Here is a 23,404-nt window from a genome sequence, read left to right as displayed (position 1 = left end):
AATTTTCATGGTAGCTGGTGGTGGTGGCGCACGCCTTTAATCCCAGCACTTGGGAGGCAAAGGCAGGTGGATCTCTGTGAGTTCCAGGCCAGCCTGGTCTACAGAGCTAGTTCCAGGACAGCCTCCAAAACAATACAGAGAAACCCTGTCTTGAAAAAACAAAACAAAAAAATTTTTTTCATGGTAACATATTTCAAGCTTGGCTTATAGGAAAACTGCTGAAGTGGGCGGGGCGGCAATACCCTCTGCCTGGATTCTCCAAATGTGACTAGAGTTCTGTTTTCTGTTTTGCTTGTATGTATATATTGTTCCAAACTACAAAATGATTTTCAGTCTTCCAAGCTCAGATCAAAATAAGAAATGAAATGTATAAACATTAAATGCATTCTGTTTTCTGGAACCTTGAGAGCAAGTTGCAAACAAAAGCCTCTATGATTGTATTTCCTAAAATCAAGGAGTCTTGTATAACCACAGTATAAGTATCAAAATGAGGAAATTAATACTGATGCATCAGTGGCACCTAATTTAGGCCTTCTTTAGGCTTGACCACTTGTTCCTGTAATAAAAACTTTTTTTTGTCAGAAGAAATTTAGGTTGTTTTATGTTTTTAAAAGATTGCTTTCATTATTTTTAATTATGTGTCTGTGTGGTGTTATGTACACTTGTGTGCAGTGCCTTAGGAGACCAGAGGCCTAGGATCCCCAGGAATTGGAAGTTATAGGCAGTTTTGAACTGGGAGTGCTAGGACCTCAGGAAGGTACTCTTAACTGCTGAGACATCTCTCCAGCTCTGGTTGTTGAAGTTTTTTAAATCCTCTGCCAGTATGAAACTTTCTTTTAAATTACAGGTGGAAAGTGTCACCACACCCATCTTATACTTATTTTTAATAGTTTGGCTATGAAACACAATTTGAACAAGAAAGGTTGGGTGTGCAGTTTTCTTCATGTACATCCTGTACATGGTTATTTCTTTTTGCACCCTGGTTATACACGTTGTTCTCATCTTCTTCTTGCAGTTTGTGTATTGCCAAGTGTGTTGTGAACCCTTCCACAAGTTTTGCTTAGAGGAAAATGAGCGCCCTCTGGAGGACCAGCTGGAAAATTGGTGTTGTCGCCGCTGCAAATTCTGCCATGTTTGTGGAAGGCAGCATCAGGCTGCAAAGGTAGAAGGACCTAGTAATGGCAGTAGTGGAGCCTTTGTTTCCATATCCATCTTCTGCACCAGTCTATGTTACTATCTCCGCTGACAGTTTCTCTGTCTGTTTGAAGATAATTTCTTAACTTTACTTTTAATTTTGGGGAGATAGCAGAAAATGACTTTAGGAAATAAATTCCAAAAATAAGTAAAATCTGTCTGATAAATTTACTTATAACTGAGTGATTTTGAGAGGATAAATCTCTGTGTTCTCTGGGGAGCAAGCAATGCATGACAAAATCTAAAGTATCTTAGTCGGTGGCTGGAAACAGATCTTCTAAGGAAGGTAGTATGATTTGTATTCTCTCGCGATTGTCCTTCTCTACAGCAGCTACTGGAGTGTAACAAGTGCCGAAACAGCTATCACCCTGAGTGCCTGGGACCAAACTACCCCACCAAACCCACCAAGAAAAAGAAAGTGTGGGTGAGTACAATATACCGTGCTAACTCCACGAGTATTGTGGTGACTGGGTGAGGCTGGTGGCTTATAACAGGACATCCCTGCTTTAGTGCACCAGAATAATGATTGTTTAACAGTAATCTCAGCAAAGGCGTCAAATCTAGGAATAATTGCATGAGTTGTTTTAGCAACAAGCGGTGCTAGCCCAGGAAAGCCCTACTGAATGAATGCCTCCTCTTCTCTTCCAGATCTGCACCAAGTGTGTTCGCTGCAAGAGCTGTGGATCCACAACTCCAGGCAAAGGGTGGGATGCACAGTGGTCTCATGATTTTTCACTGTGCCATGATTGTGCCAAACTCTTTGCTAAAGGTACCTAGTGATGAGTGATTGGTGGAATTTGATGCTTGTGGCGGCTGTAGTGGAAGGAGTGGAAAGCCCTGCTCACTGTGTCACAGATGTGATTTAGACACGTGTTCTGCTCCTGCTCGTGCTCTTTTTATTTCTAGTTTGTTTTGTTGCTTTGTTTGAGACAGGGTCTCTATGTAGCTTTGGCTGTTGTGAAATTCGCTGTGTAGACCAGGGTGACCCTTAACTCATAGAGATCCACCTACCCTGGCCCCCTAAGTGCTAGAATTAAGAGTATGCATCACCACCCCTTTCTTACATCTTTATTTACATAGACAGCCATCTTGGAACATCTTTCTAATTTATATAGGAAGAATTATGGGGAAATTTTATTATTGCTAGTTAGAAACAACTGCTCTAAAACAGTAGAGACATTGTGGTAAACACACATTTGATTTCACAAAGGAGTTCAGGTGGTATATAAACTTTTCATTCCAGTAATTACATGAGAAGTCAGACCTGATAACACAAACCCATATTCCTAGTACTCAGAATGCAGAGGCAGGAGTTCAAGGCCAGCCCTGGGAACTCAGCGAGAACCTGTCTCAAAAAGTGAAGGGGGAAAAAAGAGCTGGGGATGTTGCCAGGAGAGTTCATGCCTGGATACCGAAAGGCCCTGGAGACAGTCCTTAGCACAGCAGCAAATGACTGCTAAGACTCCAGCTAACACACCCAGCCCACAGTCCTAATAACTTGCAGTACAGGTGCTAAGAAGTGACTGTCATTCTTCTCTCTTTCCTCCCTCCCACCATTCTTTGTCTTGAGTCACCGTCTGGCTGTCCCCTTCTCAGTGCTAGGGCTCAAGTGGAGCCTCTATACACAGCATAGGATATACTTAAGGATATTTATTAAATAGTAAAAGATACCGGGATCCAGATTCATAAAGGTTGTACTTAGAAGTTAATCTTAGAAAGGGCTGGTCTGAACTCTTAATATAAAAGCTGTGAGAATAAGGAGTCAATGAAAATGAGGACATGACCACTCCAAGGTATGGCTGAGGAGGATTTTATTGTAGATATAAGGGAGAGTTCAGCCAGAGGCATCTGAAAGAGTCCGCACTGAACTGAGCCTTGAGTTGGGGGTCAGCAAGAGAGGAAAGAAAGAGAAGGGGAAAGAGGCCAAGAGCAGAGGACCAGGAACACATGGCTGAAACGTCAGGTTTATATAGGAATAAGAAGCAGAGCCCAACCCCTGTGCTAGAGGTTTAAGGTACAGGGCAGGGTGGGAAGTGCTGGGAGGAGCCACAGAATCTTAGTGAGTCTTATCCTGGCTTTCTTTGGGACCTGACAAGAAAAAAAAATTAATCGTTTCTTACTTCTGTATTACTACCTCTTTAAAAATCCAAGCATCATGTTTATAAGACATGTTGTCTTTTCTGATGCCTCCGCCTCCTCTAGTGGTAAGGTTGTCCTTAAACTCTTAATCCTCCTGCCTCTGCCTTGCAAGATCTGACACCAAGCCTCTGTCCTTTCTGTTGTATTATCATTAAAATCATGGTCCTTCCAGATGTGTGATTAAAGCTTTCCTGTGAGAACTCTAGGAGATGTGTGACCATCCCAGTGTGGTATTCGTTAGTGACTGCAGAGACGTTAGGTTTTAGATTAGGGTGACACACATAAGCCAAAGGCTTTGAGAGCATTGGTGTGGGTCAAAGTATTGCTGTACCCTTGGCTTTCAGGAAACTTCTGCCCTCTGTGTGACAAGTGCTACGATGACGACGACTATGAAAGCAAGATGATGCAGTGTGGGAAGTGTGACCGGTGGGTCCACTCCAAGTGCGAGAGTCTCTCAGGTACAGAAGGTTGGAGTCTTTCGTTGTTGTTTTTAGTTTCCTTGTAGCACTGTAGACTAAGACTATGGGAGTGTCATCTGGGCTCTTTGTAGTTTAGCTTTTGGTCTCCAGAATAAGCAATATACTGCTTCTCTTCCTATTGCTGTGACTAGTTACTGGGAGGCAGGCTTTATTTTGACTCAGTTTAAAGGACCCAGGTCCATCCTGGTGGGAAGGCACAATGGCCTTGGCCTGTGGAGTCAGCTAGGAAGCAGAGAAAGGACAATGCCAGTGCTCACCTGCCTTTCCCCTTTTCCTTTTTTATTCAGTTAAGGACCCTAGCCCATAGGACTACCTGCCATTACATATTGGGTCTCCAAACCTATTGTTACTGCCTAGTCATGGGTTCATGTTAATTAATAATAGTCTCCTTTGGAGTCGGAGTGTGGGTATCCAAAAGATAGTGCTTTTCAACCTGTGAGTCTCTACCCTTTGGGACGTCAAATGACACTTTCACAGGGGTCATCACCTAAGATCATCGATGTATACTATGATTCATAACAGTAGCAAAACAGTATGCAACAAACTAACTTTGTGTTTGGGGGCAACCACACCATGAGAACTGTATTGAAAGGTCACAGCATTAGGAAGGTTGAGAACTGCTGCTATAAGAGAATAACAGCTTAGCCTCGGATCCTAACGTGCAGCTCTGTGGGTCAGTGGGATAGTTAGCTCTTCTCCCTCTCCTGCCCTTCCAAGGACCTCATTGTTGTGGGTTTTGTTTTCCTAGATGAGATGTATGAGATTCTGTCGAATCTGCCAGAGAGCGTGGCCTACACCTGTGTGAACTGCACTGAGCGGCACCCTGCCGAGTGGCGCCTGGCCCTGGAGAAGGAGCTGCAGGCATCCCTGAAGCAGGTTCTCACCGCCTTGTTGAATTCTCGGACTACTAGTCACTTGCTGCGATACCGCCAGGTGGGCCAGAGGGTGTTTCTGTTTCTAGAACTTGATCTTGGGAATAATGAAGGAAGGCTGTTTCTGTTACTTGCTTAGTTTTGCTTCATTCTTTGTTTACTTTTTATAGAGTTTCTTCTCTTGGTTATAACATCAGGGAAATTTTTAGAGCTAAGAATAGAACCTTGGTTGGAGAGATGGCTCAGCAGTTACGAACAGTCTGATTCCCAGCACCCACATTGTGGCTCACAACAGTTCCAGATAATCCACTGCCTTCTTCCTGGGCGCCACACGTACTACACAGAATACACGTAGCCAAAACACTCATTAAACAAAATGAGTGAAACTAAAAACAGAGCAGGACATTTGGTGGAGAGGAAATAGGAAGTGGCTGTGTCTTCAAAGGCCTCACTTATAAGCTGTTTGGTCCAGTGTGGTGGTTATACCTCCAACTCCATCCAGCACTTAGGAGGCAGAGGCAGGATTGTGAGTTTGAGGTTAACACGGTAATTCCCCATCTCAAAAGACAAAAACACAGGGAATTTGGACTTCTTGTGCCATCATTGATAGAGATTCAATGTAGGACTGCAAGAGAGCAACCTGATGGGAGCTGCTGCTTGGAAAAAACAGATTCTGACTGAAGAGTAAGGGCTATGGAGACCTGAGCCTGAGGGTAGTTTTGGCAAGCAGCGTAAGAACCAGTTGTGAATTTCTCATTTACAAAGTGGTCATTGACAACATAAGCGGTCCTGGTGATGAGAAAGCACGCGCTTTTATTACCTGAGCTCAGAGCTGGGTGCTGCTTCATCTTACAGTGTAAAGCTCTGGCTTTTAAACATTTTTTCCTGTTTTGTTCTGTGTGTGTGTTTGTGTGTATGTATGCATATGCTCTGGTGTGCAAGATTCACTTCTCTCTTTCCACCTTGTGGGTCTTGGAGATTAAACTCATGTTGTCAGGCTGATAGTACACCGTTACCCACTGAGCCGTCTCTCTAGCCTCTGAAGTCCTGTTTTTGGAGTAGGAACATTAATGGCTATCTGTTGTACCAAAAGACTGACAGTTTGGGCCTTTTTTTTATTCTACCTTTAGAGATTTTCAAACACAATGCTTAATGTTTTCCTAGACAAGCCATTAGAAAATAGGTGGTGGTAGCCAGTGGATCTCTGTGAGTTTAAGGCTAGCCTGGCCTACAGAGCGAGTTCCAGGACAGCCTCCAAAGCAACACAGAGAAACCCTGTCTTGAAAAACACAACAAACAAACAAACAAAGAAAATAGGTCCATTTTTAATTTCTCCAGTTAAGAAATCTGTGGCTATTTCCATGCTCTGTGTCGTTTCTAGTGCCATCTTACTAATTTCGATAGAAAGTGCATAGATGCCTCGGTCTTGATGTTTGGTAACAGAAACCTCTTTACTGCCACAGGCTGCTAAGCCTCCAGACTTAAACCCCGAGACAGAGGAGAGCATACCCTCCCGAAGCTCCCCAGAAGGACCAGATCCTCCGGTTCTCACTGAGGTCAGCAAGCAGGATGAACAGCAGCCTCTTGACCTGGAGGGAGTCAAGAGGAAAATGGACCAGGGCAGCTATGTGTCTGTGGTATGTCTTGAGCACGTAAACAAACTTCAAGTGTTTATTTCAGCCTTCTAGGCTCTTTTGGAGTACAGCTGGGTAAAAGTAAATTTCAGAATGATTTGTATTGTATTTAGAGGTGTCTGTAGCTTCAGGTTCCCAGAATATGAGTTATTTCAGCTGTATGTTTTAGAAGGGTGATAATGTGATGGTACCTAAAATAATTATTTTAATTGGCTTTCCTCTGAGTTATTTAAATTATTTTTATGTTTCAGGGAGGCATCAAACTACTTAAGAAAAATGCTAATGTGAAGTTAATATGTCTTCCCTTTGAAGCTTAGATCTGAATGTTCTGCCTTCCTTTTTCATCTGTACATAAATATCATAAACTTTATGCTTTTAAGTATTTATAGGGAAAACTCATTCACTGTGTCATTCTTATTTGCTATTGAGTTACTTATTCATTTGAGTACAAATATTAAAAAAACAACAACAACAACAAAAACATGAGTCTGTTTTGGTTATTTACCATGACAGAGTCAATTTGTTTGCTTTCTTGCCTTATTAGCCTGGCATCTCTTGATTGCCTCAAGTTAATTGAGAACAGAAACCTAAAGGCCTCCAAGAGTAATTACACTGTAGTTAAATGGGTCTTAGGTTTTCTGTTGGGCTCCTGTGTTGGGTGATGATAGAGGGAAAAGGAAATGGCTTTTGAGAGCATAGTACTGTTTTATGAATAATTGATGTTTTATTTTTGTATACAGTTGGAGTTCAGTGATGATATTGTGAAGATCATTCAAGCAGCCATTAATTCAGATGGAGGGCAGCCAGAAATTAAAAAAGCCAACAGCATGGTCAAGTCTTTCTTTATTCGGGTGAATGAGATTAATAGTTCATGGGGTTGTTTGTATGAGATAGGGTTTCTCTGTGTAGCCTTGTCTGTCCTATAATTCACTACATAGACCAGGCTGGCCTCAAACTCAGAGATCTGTCTGCCTCTACTTACTTATTACTGGAACTACAGGCATTTGCCACCACTGCCTGGCCAGTAGTAGTTCATGTTTCTAATGTTCACTATTCGTAATGGCCCTATAAATATCTTCTCTTCTGTTACTTACTTTATGCTTCTGTTACTTACTTTATGATGTGCAGAAAGCTTCTTGGGTTTAATATTTCCTCTATTTCTTTGAGAGGAGGCTGGGAAGCCAGTAAGGTTACCAACATGGATAGATCTTTGCCTTGGTCTGAAATCATCCACACATAGACTGAGACACTGGCCTGGGGTTGGTTTGGTTTAGTTTCTACATGATTCTTCTCATTTGAATTCTATTTGTTTGTTCTCTTTTAGCAAATGGAGCGGGTTTTTCCATGGTTCAGTGTCAAAAAGTCCAGATTTTGGGAACCAAATAAAGTGTCAAACAAGTGAGTAAAAGTATCTCATGAGAAATCAGACATCTCATGTTTGTAGATTGAGGGTTTCTGGAATATTTTAATATTAAAATTCAGCCACCTGAAATGTCTTCTGTTCTGGTTTAGAAATGACAAGTGACATCTGTGTTAATTGTGGGCTGGTGCTTTTTCCCCTCCACATTTGCATTTGTTATCTTGTTAAAAAACAGTTTGACTTGTAGACAGTATGTGCTAGACCCTAGTGACCATGCCGTTGACCTTAGTGTAATCGGGCTCTATTTTACTTAGTTCAAACTGTGCCTTTCCTTGCTCTTGATTCTTAATATGTAACCTTTAATTTTTATCTCAATAACCTATTTTTATTTATTTAGTTTTGGGGGGTAGAGTTATCATTGTTTCTGGATAATTAACCAAAAGTTGTATGGGTGGAGTACTGCTGCAGTACTGTGGAGCGAACCCAGGACCTGGTGTTTACTAGTCAGCTACTCTACCACTGAGATCCACCCCCAGACATATGAGTCAGTGTTAACATGATTATTTATGACACGTGTGGTAGTATTCACCTGTAACCCCTGTAGTTGGAAGACTAAAGCAGGAGGGTAAGGAATTCAAGGCCAGCCTGGGCTACATTGTGAGATCCTGTCCCAAACATAATTGAAACTCTTTAAAATGTTGAGTATAATTAGGCAGTTTTAAAATTCTGTGACTTCTTCTTAAATTCTGTGAAGGGCTTGTACTGAGTCCAAGACCTGCTGATACCCAGAGTTGATTGTTTTGTATGGCGCTGAGTATCCTGTAGGCGCTCAGTAAATACTTGTCGAATCAATTGTTTCCAGCAGTGGGATGTTACCCAACGCAGTGCTTCCACCTTCACTTGACCATAATTATGCTCAGTGGCAGGAGCGAGAGGAGAACAGCCACACTGAGCAGCCTCCTCTAATGAAGAAAATCATTCCAGCTCCCAAACCCAAAGGCCCCGGAGAGCCAGACTCGCCCACACCTCTGCATCCTCCTACACCACCAGTCTTGAGTAAGTCATCGGAGTGAGCAGTAACCGTTACCTGCTTCCTCCTAGGTGCGGGTGATTGGCCCAGTGAATCTAAAGTTAATGTACTTAGATATCTGCAAGGGATTTCAGATAACATATCTCTAAAAACCTTTTAAAAGATTTATTTTATAGAAGGCTTAAGTTAAATTCTTCCCTAGAAAACCATAGTATTACCAATTTTAACTGAGTATCTTTGGGATTCTAAGGTACTGATAGGAGTCGAGAGGACAGTCCAGAACTGAATCCACCCCCGGGCATAGATGACAACAGACAGTGTGCACTGTGTCTGATGTATGGTGATGACAGTGCTAATGTAAGTACTTTGGGACATGGGATCCTTGTTAATAAAAACCTCATAGGAACCGTGGGGGGGGGGGGCATCTCTGTGTAACAGCCCTGGCTGTCCTGGAATCCACTTTGTAGACCAGGCTGGCCTCAAACTCACAAAGATCCACCTGCCTCTGCCTCCCAAGTGCTGGGATTTTAAAGGTATGCATCACCACTGCATGAACGAACCATTTGTCCTTTGTGTCAGTATTTGATGGCTGTAATGAGTATTTACTTGTGACTTTGTGGCAGCTAAAGTTGTTTTTGTTTCAGTTTTCATTTTGGCTCGTGTTCTGACCTTGTTCAGGCCTGCCAAGACCTTCTGATCCTCTTGCCTCAGTCTCCTTAGTAGCTGGGATTGTAGACAGGTGATACTGTGCTTAGGTTTACAGAGTCTTTTTTTTTTTTTAATTTTAGATAGTTGAGGGAATGTTTTACCTGCATGTATGTATGTGCACCACCACAAGTGAAGTTTAGAAGAGAGTGTGGGATCCTTTGGAACTAGAGTTAATAGATGTTTGTGAATCATTGTGTGGTGCTGGGAACTGAACCCAGGTTCTTTGCAAGGCAGAAAGTGCTCTTAACAACTCAGCCAACTCCAGTCCTGGCCTTAGAGAGTTTTAAATAACTGAGGTTCTTTAAAAGGTGATTTACCCTGATAACTAATCCTCAAAAATACTTAGTGAAGTCTTCATCAAACAGGAAGTATATCATGTGGCCTGTGTTTAATGTGATGTAGCTAAATGGTTAAGGACCCCAGTTCTGACAGACTGCCTGGATTCCTTCTGAGCCCTCCTGCCTGGTAACTTTGGCAAGAGCTTAATCTCAATGACCCTCAGTTACATCCTTAATATGAGGACAATTCCTTTTTTTCTAACATGGTTTTTCTTTACATTCTTATTTTTATTTTATGTGTACTGGAACACATGTATGTTTATGCTTCACATGCATGCAGTGTCTGAAAGAGGGCATCGGATCCTCTGGAAGTAGAGTTATAGATATTTGTGAGCTGCCACGTGCGTGCTGGAATCAAAGTCTGGATCCTCTGGAGGAATAGAAAATGCCCTTAACTGCTGGGCCATCTCCTCAGTCCCACAAGGAAATAATTCTTAGCCTAGCATGGTTGTAAGAACTTCATGAAATAATATGTGTAAAGTCTTTACTTAATGGATTTACATTGAGAATTTAAAAATGCAACATTTGGGGGAATGTGGGTCAGACTTACAGTGTCTGCATTCGTGAAGCGCTACTTCAACCCACAAGCACTTAGGGGGAGAGTTCTTAGTGTAGTCTGAGAGAATTGAATTAAACTGCAGTTTTAAAACAGTTTGTACAATTATGTAAACTTTCCATATATTTCCATTTTGTGGAAAAATAATGAGAATATTGAAGAAACATTGAAAACTGGATTATGATTTCATCTCTAAGGAATTATAGTTGCTTTTTTGAGGTGTCTTATCTGAGATATAGCTAATATGGATTCCTTTGGTATTGTGTTCTTCAGGATGCTGGCCGCTTGCTGTACATCGGTCAAAATGAGTGGACACATGTGAATTGTGCTTTGTGGTCAGCAGAAGTGTTTGAAGATGATGATGGATCACTAAAGAATGTTCACATGGCTGTGATCAGGGGCAAGCAGCTGGTAAGAACTTGATATGTACACCAATGAAGTGGTTTTAGTCTTTGTTCTGGGCATGAATGTAGCCTCCCTATTCTTGACAGTATTTTCAGTAGCTTGCCAGTAAGTACTGGTGTGTGTTGTAGGTCTGATCCTTTGAAAAAGGAAACAAAAGAAATAGAAAAATGGAAGCCTGGATAGCTGGCTCAGCAGTTAAGAGCATTGACTGCTCTTCCAGGGAATCTGGGTTCAGTTTCCAGCCACCATATGGCAGCTCACAACTGCCTGACTTCAGTTCCAGGGGATCTGACAATTATACAGATACACATGCAAGTAAAACAACAATGCACATAAAACAAAAATAAATAAATCATCAAAAACTTTTTAAAAGAAATAGAAAAAGAAAACATCTAACTTGAGCATCATTCAAATATGTGAGGAACGTCAATTTAATATGTAAACAGAGTCAGCTCAGAGGCCAAGTTAATTGACATTCTGAACTTGCACAGAATAAACCCATGTGTGTGCAGCACAAAGGAAGAGGGACATTGTCAGAGCAGCTGAGAGCAGTCACAGTGGTACTTAGCAGTAAATGTTTAGACGCTAGAGTTTGAGTATGAAAGGTTACCAGAAGGAATATAGCCAACAGACAAAACACATGAAAGAAGAATGAGCGGGTTATAGGAAGAACAGACAAGAGAACACAGACTGTCTTTAAGAATGACTCAGGGCAGCTGGGCGGTGGTGGCGCACGCCTTTAATCCCAGCACTTGGGAGGCAGAGGCAGGCGGATCTCTGTGAGTTCGAGACCAGCCTGGTCTACCGAGTGAGTTCCAGGGCAGGCTCCAAAACAATACAGAGAAACCCTGTCTCACAAAAACCAAAAAAAAAAAAAAAAAAAAAGAATGACTCGGGGCATAGAGAATGGAATCTTCTAATCATGTTAGCTGTGAAGTCTAACACTCCAGAACTAGTGCGCTGGCTAACTTGATACAGTTACAGTTAACTAAAAGGAGGAAGTCTATTGAGAAAAATGCTTCCATAATAACAGCTGTAGGCATTTTCTTAATTAGTGATTGATTAGGAGGGTCCAGTCCATTGTGGGTAGGTGGTCCAACCCTGGGCTGGTGGTCCTGGGTTCTATAAGAAAGCAGGTTGACCAGGCAGTGGTGGCTCATACCTTTGATCCCAATACTCGGGAGGCAGAGGCAGATAGATATCTTGAGTTCCAGGACAGCCTGGTTTACAGAACAGTTCCAGGACAGCAAGAGTTACACAGAGAAACCCTGTCTCAACCAAAGAAAGAAGGGGGGGAGAGGAAGAGGGAGAGGAGAAGGAGAGAAGGCAGGATGAGCAAGCCAGCAAGCAGTACTGCTCCATTGCCTTGGTGTCTTTTCCTGGCCTGTGTGAGTCCCTGCCCTTGTTGCTTTTGATGATGAACTGTTACATGGAACTGAGAGTGAAATAAACCCATTGCTCCCTAAATTCTTTTGGTCATTGTGTTTTATCACAGCGATAGTAACCCTAACTAAGACAACTAGTTTCTTACTAGGAAAATTTTAGTATCACTGAGTTGCTTTGAGATATAACAACTTTCTTATAAATACATGTTTTTTGACTGATCTTCATAGTTTCAAGTCTAATAAATCTACCTTGCATTCTAGGAAAAACTTATTTCAGTCCAAAGTGTAAATCCAGTTTAGTGTTTAAATTTTCTAGTTACCGTGTGGTAGTTCATATTGTTTCCCTGTAGCTCAGCAGGCTAGCAGTCAAGAAAGTGAACATTGGTTGCTCAGAAGGGACAAGTCATAGAAGAGATGACAAATGTCTTAAAATGCCTGCCTGCCTGTCTAAATAGGGCTGTTCTTTCTGGACTTGTAGAGATGTGAATTCTGCCAAAAGCCAGGAGCCACCGTGGGTTGCTGTCTCACATCCTGCACCAGCAATTACCATTTCATGTGTTCCCGAGCCAAGAACTGTGTCTTTCTGGATGACAAAAAAGTATATTGTCAGCGGCATCGGGATTTGATCAAAGGCGAGGTGAGAAGCTCAGCTGTTTGGTTGCTTTGTTGTAGCTGTTAATAACAGGCTTTATTATCTTAGAGCACACTTACATTCACAGTAAAATTAGCAAAGGGTACAGATTTCTTGGTCCTGCCTCCACACTTAAATAGCCTCTACCAGGAGAGTGATATGTTTGTTACAGTGAATGGATCTACATCAATGCACATTTCACACAGTTATCCTTTACACTTTTTTTAAGTTTATTAATTTATTATGTATAGTGTTCTGCCTGCATGTTCCCTGCAGGCCAGAAGAGGGCACCAGATCTCATTATGAATGGTTGTGAGCCACTATGTGGTTTCTTGGCAATTGAACTCAGGACCTCTGGAAGAGCAGCCAGTGCTCTTAATCTCTCAGCCATCGCTCCAGCCCCACAGTTATCCTTTACATTACGGCTCATTCTTGGTGTTGTACATCATGCGGGCTTGGACAAATGTCTAGTAACGTGTATTCACCTTTGTAGTTTGTATAATTTCATTGTCCTAAGAATCCTGTGTTCTGCCTGTTATTCTGACTTTCCCCCTAAAAACCACTGATCTTTTTGCTAATATCTACAAGTAGTTTTAACTTAACATACCCAGCACCCAGGGTTTCTTATAGTTGGAACCTTGCCTTTCTGCTCTAACTTTTGCTTAGCAGTAAGCGATGAAGATTCTTCCTCATCTTTTAAATTCCCTATGAATTCCCTACTGGCCAGCTGTTGGTAGTGCATGCCTTTTAAGCCCAGCACTCAGGAGACAGAGGCAGGCAGATCTCTGTAAGTTCGAGACCAGTCTGGTCTATCGAGTGAGTTCCAGGATAGGCTCTAAAGCTACACAGAGAAACCCTGTCCCAAAAAAAAAGAGGGATGTACTGAAAAACAGCAAGGTGGTAAACTCAATATTGGATGTCCCAGAGAGATCATCTCCTCTTACAAGATGTAAAAAGGATAGTAGTAAACAGAAGGGTGATTTTGAGATAGGGTCTCTGCTCTGCCTCCAGGAGTTGGTACTCTGAATGTAGCATGTAAAGGCACAGTCCTTTAACAGCAACCTTGGGTTTCCTTTAAGGTGGTTCCTGAGAATGGGTTTGAAGTTTTTAGAAGAGTGTTTGTGGACTTTGAAGGAATCAGCCTGAGAAGGAAGTTCCTCAATGGCTTGGAGCCAGAAAACATCCACATGATGATTGGTATGACCCAGGCCTTTGTTAATGGAAAGACTGTGTTATCATTTGTGTGTCTTCTGGTCCTTGGTTACAACATGATTCCCCTCATGGTTTCTTCTGATCTTCTTTCCTTGATTAGGCTCAATGACCATTGACTGTTTGGGGATTCTGAATGACCTCTCTGACTGTGAAGATAAGCTGTTTCCTATAGGATACCAGTAAGTCCCTCGAAGACAGCACAGCAGCCCACAGCGTGGCTTCCCGAAAATGCGTGGTCATTAAATGTGGAGATGTACTTGGTAGCTGCCTTTTGCTATTCTAAACCTACCACCCACCAGTTCTCATAGGCCCAGGCTGTGCTAAAACTCAGGATCCTTTTGCCTTAGCTCCATGCAATACCATGCCCAGATAAAAAGTTTATAAATTTAGCCTGGGCTACAAAGTGACACCTGGTCTCAAAGCGAACAGTTTGTAATTTTCTATGCTGATTTGGCGAGCACAGACAGTGCATGATCAAAGTGCCCCTCCTAGAGCCGCTGGTTTTTTTTTTTTTAAGATTTATTTATTTATTACATACACAGTGTTCTGCCTACATACCAGAAGAGGACACCAGATTGAATTGTAGATGGTTGTGAGCCACCATGTGGTTGCTGGGAATTGAACTCAGGACCCTTGGAAGCGCAGTCAGTGCTCTTAACTTCTGAGCCGTCTCTCCAGCCCGAGCCGCTGGTTTTTGCTTACACTTTTAACACAGGTACTTGGAAGAGAAGCTGAGGCAGATGGATCTCTGTGAGTTCCAGGTCAGCTAGGGCCGTGGGGAGATCCTATCTCAAAAAAAAGAAAATCTCTCTCTCCCTCTTCAGAACCTCATTAGGCAGCGGGCAGCACATTTTCTAATTCTGCATTCCAGCTCTCTTAACACAGCCTGTACTTGTGTTTGTCTGGTAGATCTTTGTACAAACGAGACCCCCCCCCAGAGTCAAAGCAGTTGTAGTTCTCTTGTTTTGTAGAACTTTACTGACAAAGGAAGTACCTCAGGATTGAGCTTTTTTAAGGTCTTGAGTTATGTGCATTGTAAGGCACTCATCCCTCATGGAAGGCAGCGTTTTTCTTTTTCAGTGGTTTAGAATACTTTCCTGTTTCTGGTACTTTTTTTTTTAGGCCATACGACTTTCTGAGAGCCTAAGAAACATTAAGGACTTCATAAAGTTTAAAACCACCGTACTAGGATAATCTCTATTAAGAACCTAAGAAATAGGCCGGGCGGTGGTGGCGCACGCCTTTAATCCCAGCACTCGGGAGGCAGAGGCAGGTGGATCTCTGTGAGTTCGAGGCCAGGCTGGACCGACAGCCTCCAAAACAATACAGAGAAACCCTGTCTCGAAAAACCAAAAAAAAAAAAAAAAAAAAAAAAAAAGAACCTAAGAAATAAAGCTATATTCTCTACATTGAGAGCAGAGAACCCATGATGGGGAGAAATTTAGGGAATGATAGTTTGTGCATCTGTCCTCCATTTGTGGTTTTTTCCCCTTGTGTTTGCCAGGTGTTCCCGGGTGTACTGGAGTACCACAGATGCTCGCAAGCGCTGTGTGTACACGTGCAAGATCGTGGAGTGCCGCCCACCTGTTGTAGAGCCAGATATCAATAGCACAGTTGAGCATGATGACAATAGGACCATTGCCCATAGCCCATCCTCATTCATAGGTTAGTATAAATCTAAGTGGGACTTGAATTCAGGATTTTTGACTTTGTACTGGGATTGAAAAGTGGGGAAAATTTTAATTTGGAACCTCTTTTTTTCTAGTTTGGCGTTTATCTAATAGCACTCTGTCTGTACAAAGTCTATGTGTGCATGTCTGTGCCATGGGATGCTCAAGAGATGAGAACATCACTTGTGGAGTTGGTTCTCTTCTACCACTGTGGGTTCCAGGCACTGACCTCAGATCATCGAGTTTGAGCACTTACCCATTGCAGCTAGGTGACTTCATATTGGTTCATCTGTTAGATATTTTAACTGCCCTCTTTTAGTTATGAGTTTTTATTTCCTATCACAGAAACTTCATGTAAGGACAGTCAAAGTACAGCTGCGATTCTAAGTCCTCTGTCACTAGACCGACCTCATTCACAGACCTCGAGCTCCTGCTATTATCATGTTATCTCAAAGGTCCCTAGGATTCGAACGCCCAGCTACTCCCCTACACAGAGGTCCCCTGGTTGCCGGCCATTGCCTTCTGCAGGTAAAGGATGTCCCTGACCCACTTGACCATTCTCTTAGGTAACCTTAACTTTGTGACTTTTACTAACCAAAAGGTTGCCTATAAATGGGTATATCCAAATGGTTGAAACTAGTGACTTGACCCATTTGTTCTGGCTTTGATTGACTTCCTTACTTTTTTCTCCCTTGTTCAGGCAGTCCTACCCCAACCACTCATGAAATCGTCACGGTAGGCGATCCTTTACTCTCCTCTGGTCTTCGGAGCATTGGCTCCAGGCGACATAGTACTTCTTCCTTATCACCCCTGCGGTCCAAGCTCCGGATAATGTCTCCAATGAGAACTGGGAGTGTATACTCCAGAAATAGTGTTTCCTCAGTCTCCACCCTTGGAACTGCTACAGATTCCGAGTCAAGTGCCAAAGCAACTGATCGTGTCGTAGGGCCGTTGAATTCAAGTTCTAATCTAGGGCATAGCACTCTGGCCTCTTCAGGTTCACAAAGGACAGTGGCTACTGGAGGCTCCAAATCGAGTCATTTGGATGGACCCTCATCCTCAGAAGTAAAGCGTTCTAGTGCTTCAGACTTGGCACCCAAGGGCTTGTCATTAAAGGGAGAGAAGAGCAGAGCTCTGAGTTCCAAGAGTTCAGATGGATCAGCACATACCACAGCTTACGCTGGAGTTCCTAAACTGGTACCACAGATTCATAACACCACTCCTGGAGAATTCAACGTCAGTAAAATCGGCACTTTTGCTCAACCCTCTCCAGTTCCATTTTCTTCTAAGGAGACTCTCTCCTACCCACAACTCCACTTGAGGGGACAAAGGAATGATCGAGACCAGCACACAGATTCTACTCAGTCAGCAAAGCCCCCTCCAAATGAAGATGGTGAAATCAAAACCTTGAAGCTTTCTGGTGTGGGCCACAGGCCATCCATTCTTCATGAACATATAGGGTCTAGTTCCAGAGACAGGAGACAGAAAGGGAAAAAGTCTTCTAAAGAGACTTGCAAAGAGAAGCATTCCAGTAAATCCTCTTTGGAACCTGGTCAGGTGCTGATAAGTGAGGAAGGAAACTTAAAGCCAGGGTTTGTTGATGAGGTTTTGACTCCTGGGTTTCTAGGGCAGCGGCCATGTAATAATGTTTCATCTGATAAGATTGGGGATAAAGTCCTTCCTATTTCAGGAGTCCCTAAAGGTCAACCCACACAAGTAGAAGGATCTTCCAAGGAGTTACAGGCACCCCGGAAGTGCTCAGTCAAAGTGACACCTCTGAAAATGGAAAGTGAAAATCAATCCAAAAATACCCCAAAAGAAAGTGGTCCTGTCTCCCCTGTACAACTAGAACCAGCATGTCCAGCAGAGCCTGTTTCAGCTTCCAGAAGTCCAGGAGCTAGCCCAGTGGTTCAGCCGAGCCCGAACAATACCTCATCCCAAGACCCTCAAAGTAACAACTACCAGAATCTTCCAGAACAGGACAGAAACTTGATGATTCCAGATGGCCCGAAACCTCAGGAGGATGGTTCTTTTAAGAGGCGGTACCCCCGACGCAGTGCCCGTGCACGGTCTAACATGTTCTTTGGGCTCACCCCACTCTATGGAGTCAGGTCTTATGGCGAGGAAGACCTTCCATTCTATAGCAGCTCCACTGGGAAAAAGCGAGGAAAGAGATCTGCAGAAGGGCAGGTGGATGGGGCCGATGACTTGAGCACGTCGGATGAAGAAGACATATACTATTACAACTTTACTAGAACTGTCATTTCTTCGGGTGGAGAGGAGCGGCTAGCATCCCGTAATTTATTTCGGGAGGAGGAACAATGTGATCTTCCAAAAATTTCACAGTTAGATGGTGTTGATGATGGGACAGAGAGTGATACTAGTGTCACTGCCACGACCAGGAAAAGCAGCCAGATTCCAAAAAGAAATGGTAAAGAAAATGGAACAGAAAACTTAAAGATTGATCGACCTGAAGATGCAGGTGAAAAAGAGCATGTCATTAAGAGTGCTGTTGGCCATAAAAACGAGCCAAAGTTGGATAACTGCCACTCTGTAAGCAGAGTGAAAGCACAGGGACAGGACTCCTTGGAAGCTCAGCTCAGCTCCTTGGAATCAAGCCGTAGAGTCCACACAAGTACCCCTTCAGACAAAAACCTTCTAGACACCTACAACACCGAGCTCCTGAAATCTGACTCTGACAATAACAACAGTGACGACTGTGGGAACATCCTGCCTTCAGACATCATGGACTTTGTACTAAAGAACACTCCATCCATGCAGGCTCTGGGTGAGAGCCCAGAGTCCTCTTCTTCTGAACTCCTGACTCTTGGCGAAGGGCTGGGTCTTGACAGTAATCGGGAAAAGGAAATGGGCCTTTTTGAAGTGTTTTCTCAGCAGCTGCCAGCGACAGAGCCTGTGGACAGTAGTGTCTCCTCTTCCATCTCAGCGGAGGAGCAGTTTGAGCTGCCCCTTGAGCTGCCATCTGACCTCTCTGTGCTGACCACCCGCAGTCCCACCGTCCCCAGCCAGAATCCCAGTAGATTGGCCGTAATCTCAGATTCAGGGGAGAAGCGAGTGACCATGACAGAAAAGTCTGTAGCCTCTTCTGAGGGCGACCCAGCACTGCTGAGTCCAGGAGTAGACCCTGCTCCTGAAGGCCACATGACTCCTGATCACTTCATCCAAGGACACATGGATGCAGATCATATCTCCAGCCCTCCCTGTGGCTCAGTGGAACAAGGTCATGGCAACAATCAGGATTTAACTAGAAACAGTAGCACCCCTGGCCTTCAGGTACCTGTTTCCCCTACTGTTCCCATCCAGAACCAGAAGTATGTGCCCAGTTCTACTGATAGCCCTGGCCCATCTCAGATCTCCAATGCAGCTGTCCAGACCACTCCACCCCACCTGAAACCAGCCACTGAGAAGCTCATTGTTGTTAACCAGAACATGCAGCCACTCTATGTTCTCCAGACTCTTCCAAATGGAGTGACCCAAAAAATCCAGCTGACCGCTCCTGTTAGTTCTGCACCCAATGTAATGGAGACAAATACTTCGGTATTGGGGCCCATGGGAAGTGGGCTCACCCTGACTGCAGGACTAAATCCAAGCTTGCCACCTTCTCAGTCTCTGTTCCCTCCTGCTAGCAAAGGGTTGCTCTCCATGCCTCATCACCAGCACTTACATTCCTTCCCTGCGGCTGCTCAAAGTAGTTTCCCACCCAACATCAGCAGTCCTCCTTCTGGCCTACTTATTGGGGTTCAGCCTCCTCCAGATCCCCAACTTTTGGGTTCAGAAGCCAACCAGAGGACAGACCTCACTACCACGGTAGCCACTCCATCCTCTGGACTCAAGAAAAGACCCATATCTCGTCTGCACACTCGAAAGAATAAAAAACTTGCTCCCTCTAGTGCCCCTTCAAACATTGCCCCTTCTGATGTGGTTTCTAACATGACACTGATTAACTTCACACCCTCCCAGCTTTCAAACCATCCCAATCTGTTAGATTTGGGGTCACTTAATACTTCATCTCACCGAACTGTCCCCAACATCATTAAAAGATCTAAATCTGGCATCATGTATTTTGAACAGGCACCCCTGTTACCACCACAGAGTGTGGGCGGAACTGCTGCCACAGTGGCGGGCACGTCAACGATAAGCCAGGATACTAGCCACCTCACATCTGGGCCTGTGTCTGCCTTGGCATCCAGTTCCTCCGTCTTGAATGTGGTATCCATGCAAGCTACAACAACCCCTACAAGTAGTGCATCAGTTCCAGGACATGTCACCTTAACCAACCAGAGGTTGCTTGGGAGCACAGACATTGGCTCAATAAGCAATCTTCTAATCAAAGCCAGCCAGCAGAGCCTGGGCATTCAGGACCAGCCTCTGGCGTTACCACCAAGTTCAGGAATGTTCCCACAACTGGGGACATCACAGACTCCGTCCGCTGCTGCGATGACAGCAGCATCTAGCATCTGTGTACTCCCCTCGCCACAGACTACGGGCATGACAGCTGTGTCCCCTTCTGGGGAGGCTGAAGAGCACTATAAGCTGCAGCAAGTGAACCAGCTCCTAGCTGGCAAAACCAGCATCCTTCCTTCACAGCGGGAGCGGGAACCTGACTCTGCTGCAGGGGCCCAGCCATCCAGCTTCACCCAGACAGCAGATGCTCCTAACGGTGTGAGGTTAGAGCAGAACAAGCCTCTACCCTCAGCTAAGCAAGCCAGCTCCACCTCTCCAGGGAGCTCTCCATCCTCTGGTCAGCAGTCAGCAGGTTCCTCAGGGCCAGGTCCCACTAAATCAAAACCCAAAGTCAAAAGGATTCAGCTGCCCCTAGACAAAGGGAATGGCAAGAAGCACAAAATCTCCCATTTGCGGTCCAGTTCTTCTGAAGCACACATTCCAGACCAAGAAGCCAACCCAGCGCCCCAGACCTCAGCCACACGGTAAGTGACAGCCAGGTCATTCTGCTGCAGCTGTGCTGTAGGGTTTTATGCTCTGGGTGTGGCACTGCTCACTTTCATCATTTGGGCTTTTGGTAGTGATGAGTGGAGCAAAGAAACTAGTTCATCAGTGGACAATTTCATCAAGAACTCCAGTTTTGATTGTCCTTTGCTTTCGACAGTGCTGATATCTGTTTCTGTTTTGCTGAGGTTTGCGGATGGGAGAGGATGATAGTCCTGTCTGATAGGCAGGGGCTCCTGCTACAGAGTCTCATGAAGTCCGCTTTCTTAAAACCTCATTGGAAGTATATATAAAGTATAGAGGTGACTTCGCTTCCCCTAGACGGTCCTTGCGCCCTCTTACTAGCTTTTGTGAACTTAGTTACTCTTCAGGCTTGTGAACTTTATCTGACCAATGCATATCTGCTGATGGTTGCTTGAAAAGATACACCCAATTGATTCTGTTACAGGACTCCCAGAGCCGACAGAGAGCAGCAGGGTACAGCTGGCGTGGAGCAGCCTTCGCAGAAGGAGTGTGGACAGCCTGTGGGGTGAGCTGCAGATGCCTTCTCTCTTGGGTCCACCACATGTAAAACAGGCTTCCTCCTGATTTGCATTGGGTTTTGCTTTGTTGGCAGAAGTGTTCTTGACAGGCATCATATGTTGTGGATGTCTTTCATCCCAGCACTGGGGAGGCTGAGGCAGGCAGAGCTCTGTGAATTTGAGGCCCATCAAAGCCACATAGTAAGACCTTGCCCACCCCCCCCCCCCCCCAGGTCCTGTTTTTGTTTTAATGAAACTAAATACAGACAGGCGTGTAAAACAAAAATGAAGTAGGTTTTTTTTTATCTTTTTAAATATGTAGTTATTATCTGTGTATGTGCACATACACTTGGGTAGCACACATGTAGCAGTCAGAGGTCAACTTAAGCAGTGATTTCACTCCTCCTACCTTTGCATATGTTCCAAAGATCAAACTCAGTAGTCAGGCTTGCACAGTGAGTCATTTTACTCTCTGAGCCATCTTGCTGGCCCACCTACCCCACCTCTCCTTTCCCTTTTTCTAAGCTAGAATTATTTAAATGATTTCTGGTGCTTCCTGTGTGTCCTGCTCACCCCTTCTCAGTCTGTTCCCTAGATGTCATTTTGATAATGGTTTGGTGGTTTGGATTTTTTAAAAATACTTTTTATATTATGTACATTGGTGCTTTGACTGCATGCGTGTTTGCATGAGGGTGCCAGCTCTCCTGAAAGGGGAGTTTCAAACAGTTGTGAGCTGCCATGTAGGTGCTGAGAATTGAAGCTGGGTCCTCTGGAAGAGCAGCCAGTGCTTTTAACCACTGAGCCATTTCTCTAACCCCATGGTTTGGTTTTATTCTGCAGATATGTCTATGTGTGTGTACTCTTATGTAAATATGTACACATCCTTTTATGTTAAATGAATGCTGCCATACTTACTATTCTTGTTTTTTCATTTAGTTGTTTTTCCATACCTCCTCCTGGAATGACATGTGTCCATGCTGCGTTCCAAGTGTTTCTCTGCTGCTACCAGTGCTGTTGGATACTCTGCAATAATTTGCTTAGCTAGTTAACTTCATGCATATTAGTATGCACTTGGGCTGTTCGGGAGTTATTTGAAAAACTGAAAATAGGTGGTGTAGTAGCTCATGTAGCTTACCTGTTTTTAATTAAGCCAGCTGACTTACTTAAACTATACAATACTGTCCTAACAAGTGTCTTTGCAGTTTTCTTACTATAAGATTGTGAAACAATTTCAGAGATATAATCCACTATCTCAAAATCAGATGCCTACTGGGAGCATTCAGGAAGAAATCTCTTAAGTGTGATTTTAGGGCTACAGAGATGGTAAAGCAGTTAAAACTTCTTCCTGTTGTAACAGCATCCTTGTTTGGATCCAGTGCCTCTCCAGCTTCTGTGGGCACCCATACAGTTGCGGCACACACAACATACATGAATAAAAATTTTAAAAGCTTGATGGCCTAAGTTTGATCCCTGGATCCTGCAGTGGAAGGAGCTTTTCAACACCCAGGCACACACTAATAAATAAACAATTTTAAGGCACTTTATGCTTGTTTTCTTAGTTTTCAATAACTGACAGGGTGTGTGTCAGGGTGTGAACAGTTGTTTTATCTTTGAGTTGAAAACAAGCTGTCCGGGGAAAGAGAGGGAGCTGGGATTTGACATGTGTGAAGCAAGCTTGTTTCTAATTAAAAAAAAAAAAAAGTTAAAAAAAAAAAAGAAGAAAAGAAGCTGGCCTTACCTCTCATGTCTGGTTTTATTTTCATTCAGATCAGCGGCTGCTCTTCCAGAGAGTCAGGCAACAAATCCAGCAAGTGAGCAAGAAAATTCAGGTATGTGGTTGGTTGATAGGTTATAATAGAGAACTCTAAAGTTAGAAGGTCTATTTAAAATTCATGTATGTTAACTGTGCGTGGTGGCACATGCTTGTAATTCTGGCATTTGGAAAACTGAGACAGAATTGTGTGTTCAAGGCCAGTCTGAGCTGCATAGTAGGCTTGAAGGCAGCCTGTGCTACATCACAAGTCCCAGCTGAAAAGCAGAAGAATCACCTCCATTATCTCCTGATGTTCTAGATGGGAGAGAAACCAGCTGAAGTCCCAAGGAGTTAAGGGCTGATGGGAAGTCCTAGAGTAAAACTCAGCACTTTCTCCCAGCTTCCTGCAATCATGGTCTGTCATCACTTTTGCTAAACTGGCTTTAAGGACAGTGCCATTCTGCAGTGACCTTTAGTTATCTCTTGAGTTGTTTCTTATAGCTGGATGGCAACTTAGGGTAAATTTCCTTTCAGAAACTGGAGGCATCT

At 43.7% G+C, this 23,404-nt stretch overlaps 1 protein-coding gene across 3 annotated transcripts in view; it reads left to right on the top strand.

Annotated features, from left to right (window-relative positions):
• Kmt2a (lysine methyltransferase 2A) overlaps positions 1-23,404 on the top strand; it is an 81,823-nt gene that overhangs the window by 44,003 nt on the left and 14,416 nt on the right. The window contains exons 11-29 of one of the 3 annotated variants that reach the window (XM_040729906.1): positions 1,016-1,162; positions 1,526-1,618; positions 1,843-1,963; positions 3,678-3,800; positions 4,561-4,745; positions 6,148-6,321; positions 7,059-7,169; positions 7,643-7,716; positions 8,541-8,734; positions 8,959-9,065; positions 10,584-10,721; positions 12,579-12,737; positions 13,811-13,928; positions 14,044-14,122; positions 15,448-15,608; positions 15,959-16,141; positions 16,314-20,562; positions 21,030-21,110; positions 22,870-22,931. In XM_040729906.1, the coding sequence (XP_040585840.1) occupies positions 1,016-1,162; positions 1,526-1,618; positions 1,843-1,963; positions 3,678-3,800; positions 4,561-4,745; positions 6,148-6,321; positions 7,059-7,169; positions 7,643-7,716; positions 8,541-8,734; positions 8,959-9,065; positions 10,584-10,721; positions 12,579-12,737; positions 13,811-13,928; positions 14,044-14,122; positions 15,448-15,608; positions 15,959-16,141; positions 16,314-20,562; positions 21,030-21,110; positions 22,870-22,931 (6,559 nt within the window). Of the gene's footprint in view, positions 1-1,015; positions 1,163-1,522; positions 1,619-1,842; positions 1,964-3,677; positions 3,801-4,560; positions 4,746-6,147; positions 6,322-7,058; positions 7,170-7,642; positions 7,717-8,540; positions 8,735-8,958; positions 9,066-10,583; positions 10,722-12,578; positions 12,738-13,810; positions 13,929-14,043; positions 14,123-15,447; positions 15,609-15,958; positions 16,142-16,313; positions 20,563-21,029; positions 21,111-22,869; positions 22,932-23,404 lie in introns of all 3 variants that reach the window. The other 2 variants (XM_021226743.2, XM_040729905.1) reach the window with 2 other exon arrangements.

The sequence above is a fragment of the Mesocricetus auratus genome, unplaced genomic scaffold (genome assembly GCF_017639785.1).
Source record: "Mesocricetus auratus isolate SY011 unplaced genomic scaffold, BCM_Maur_2.0 Super-Scaffold_100022, whole genome shotgun sequence".
In the NCBI taxonomy this organism is placed as follows: domain Eukaryota; kingdom Metazoa; phylum Chordata; class Mammalia; order Rodentia; family Cricetidae; genus Mesocricetus; species Mesocricetus auratus.
The sequence above is the reverse complement of the archived record's forward strand: the minus strand, read 5'-3'. Positions and strand labels throughout refer to the sequence as shown.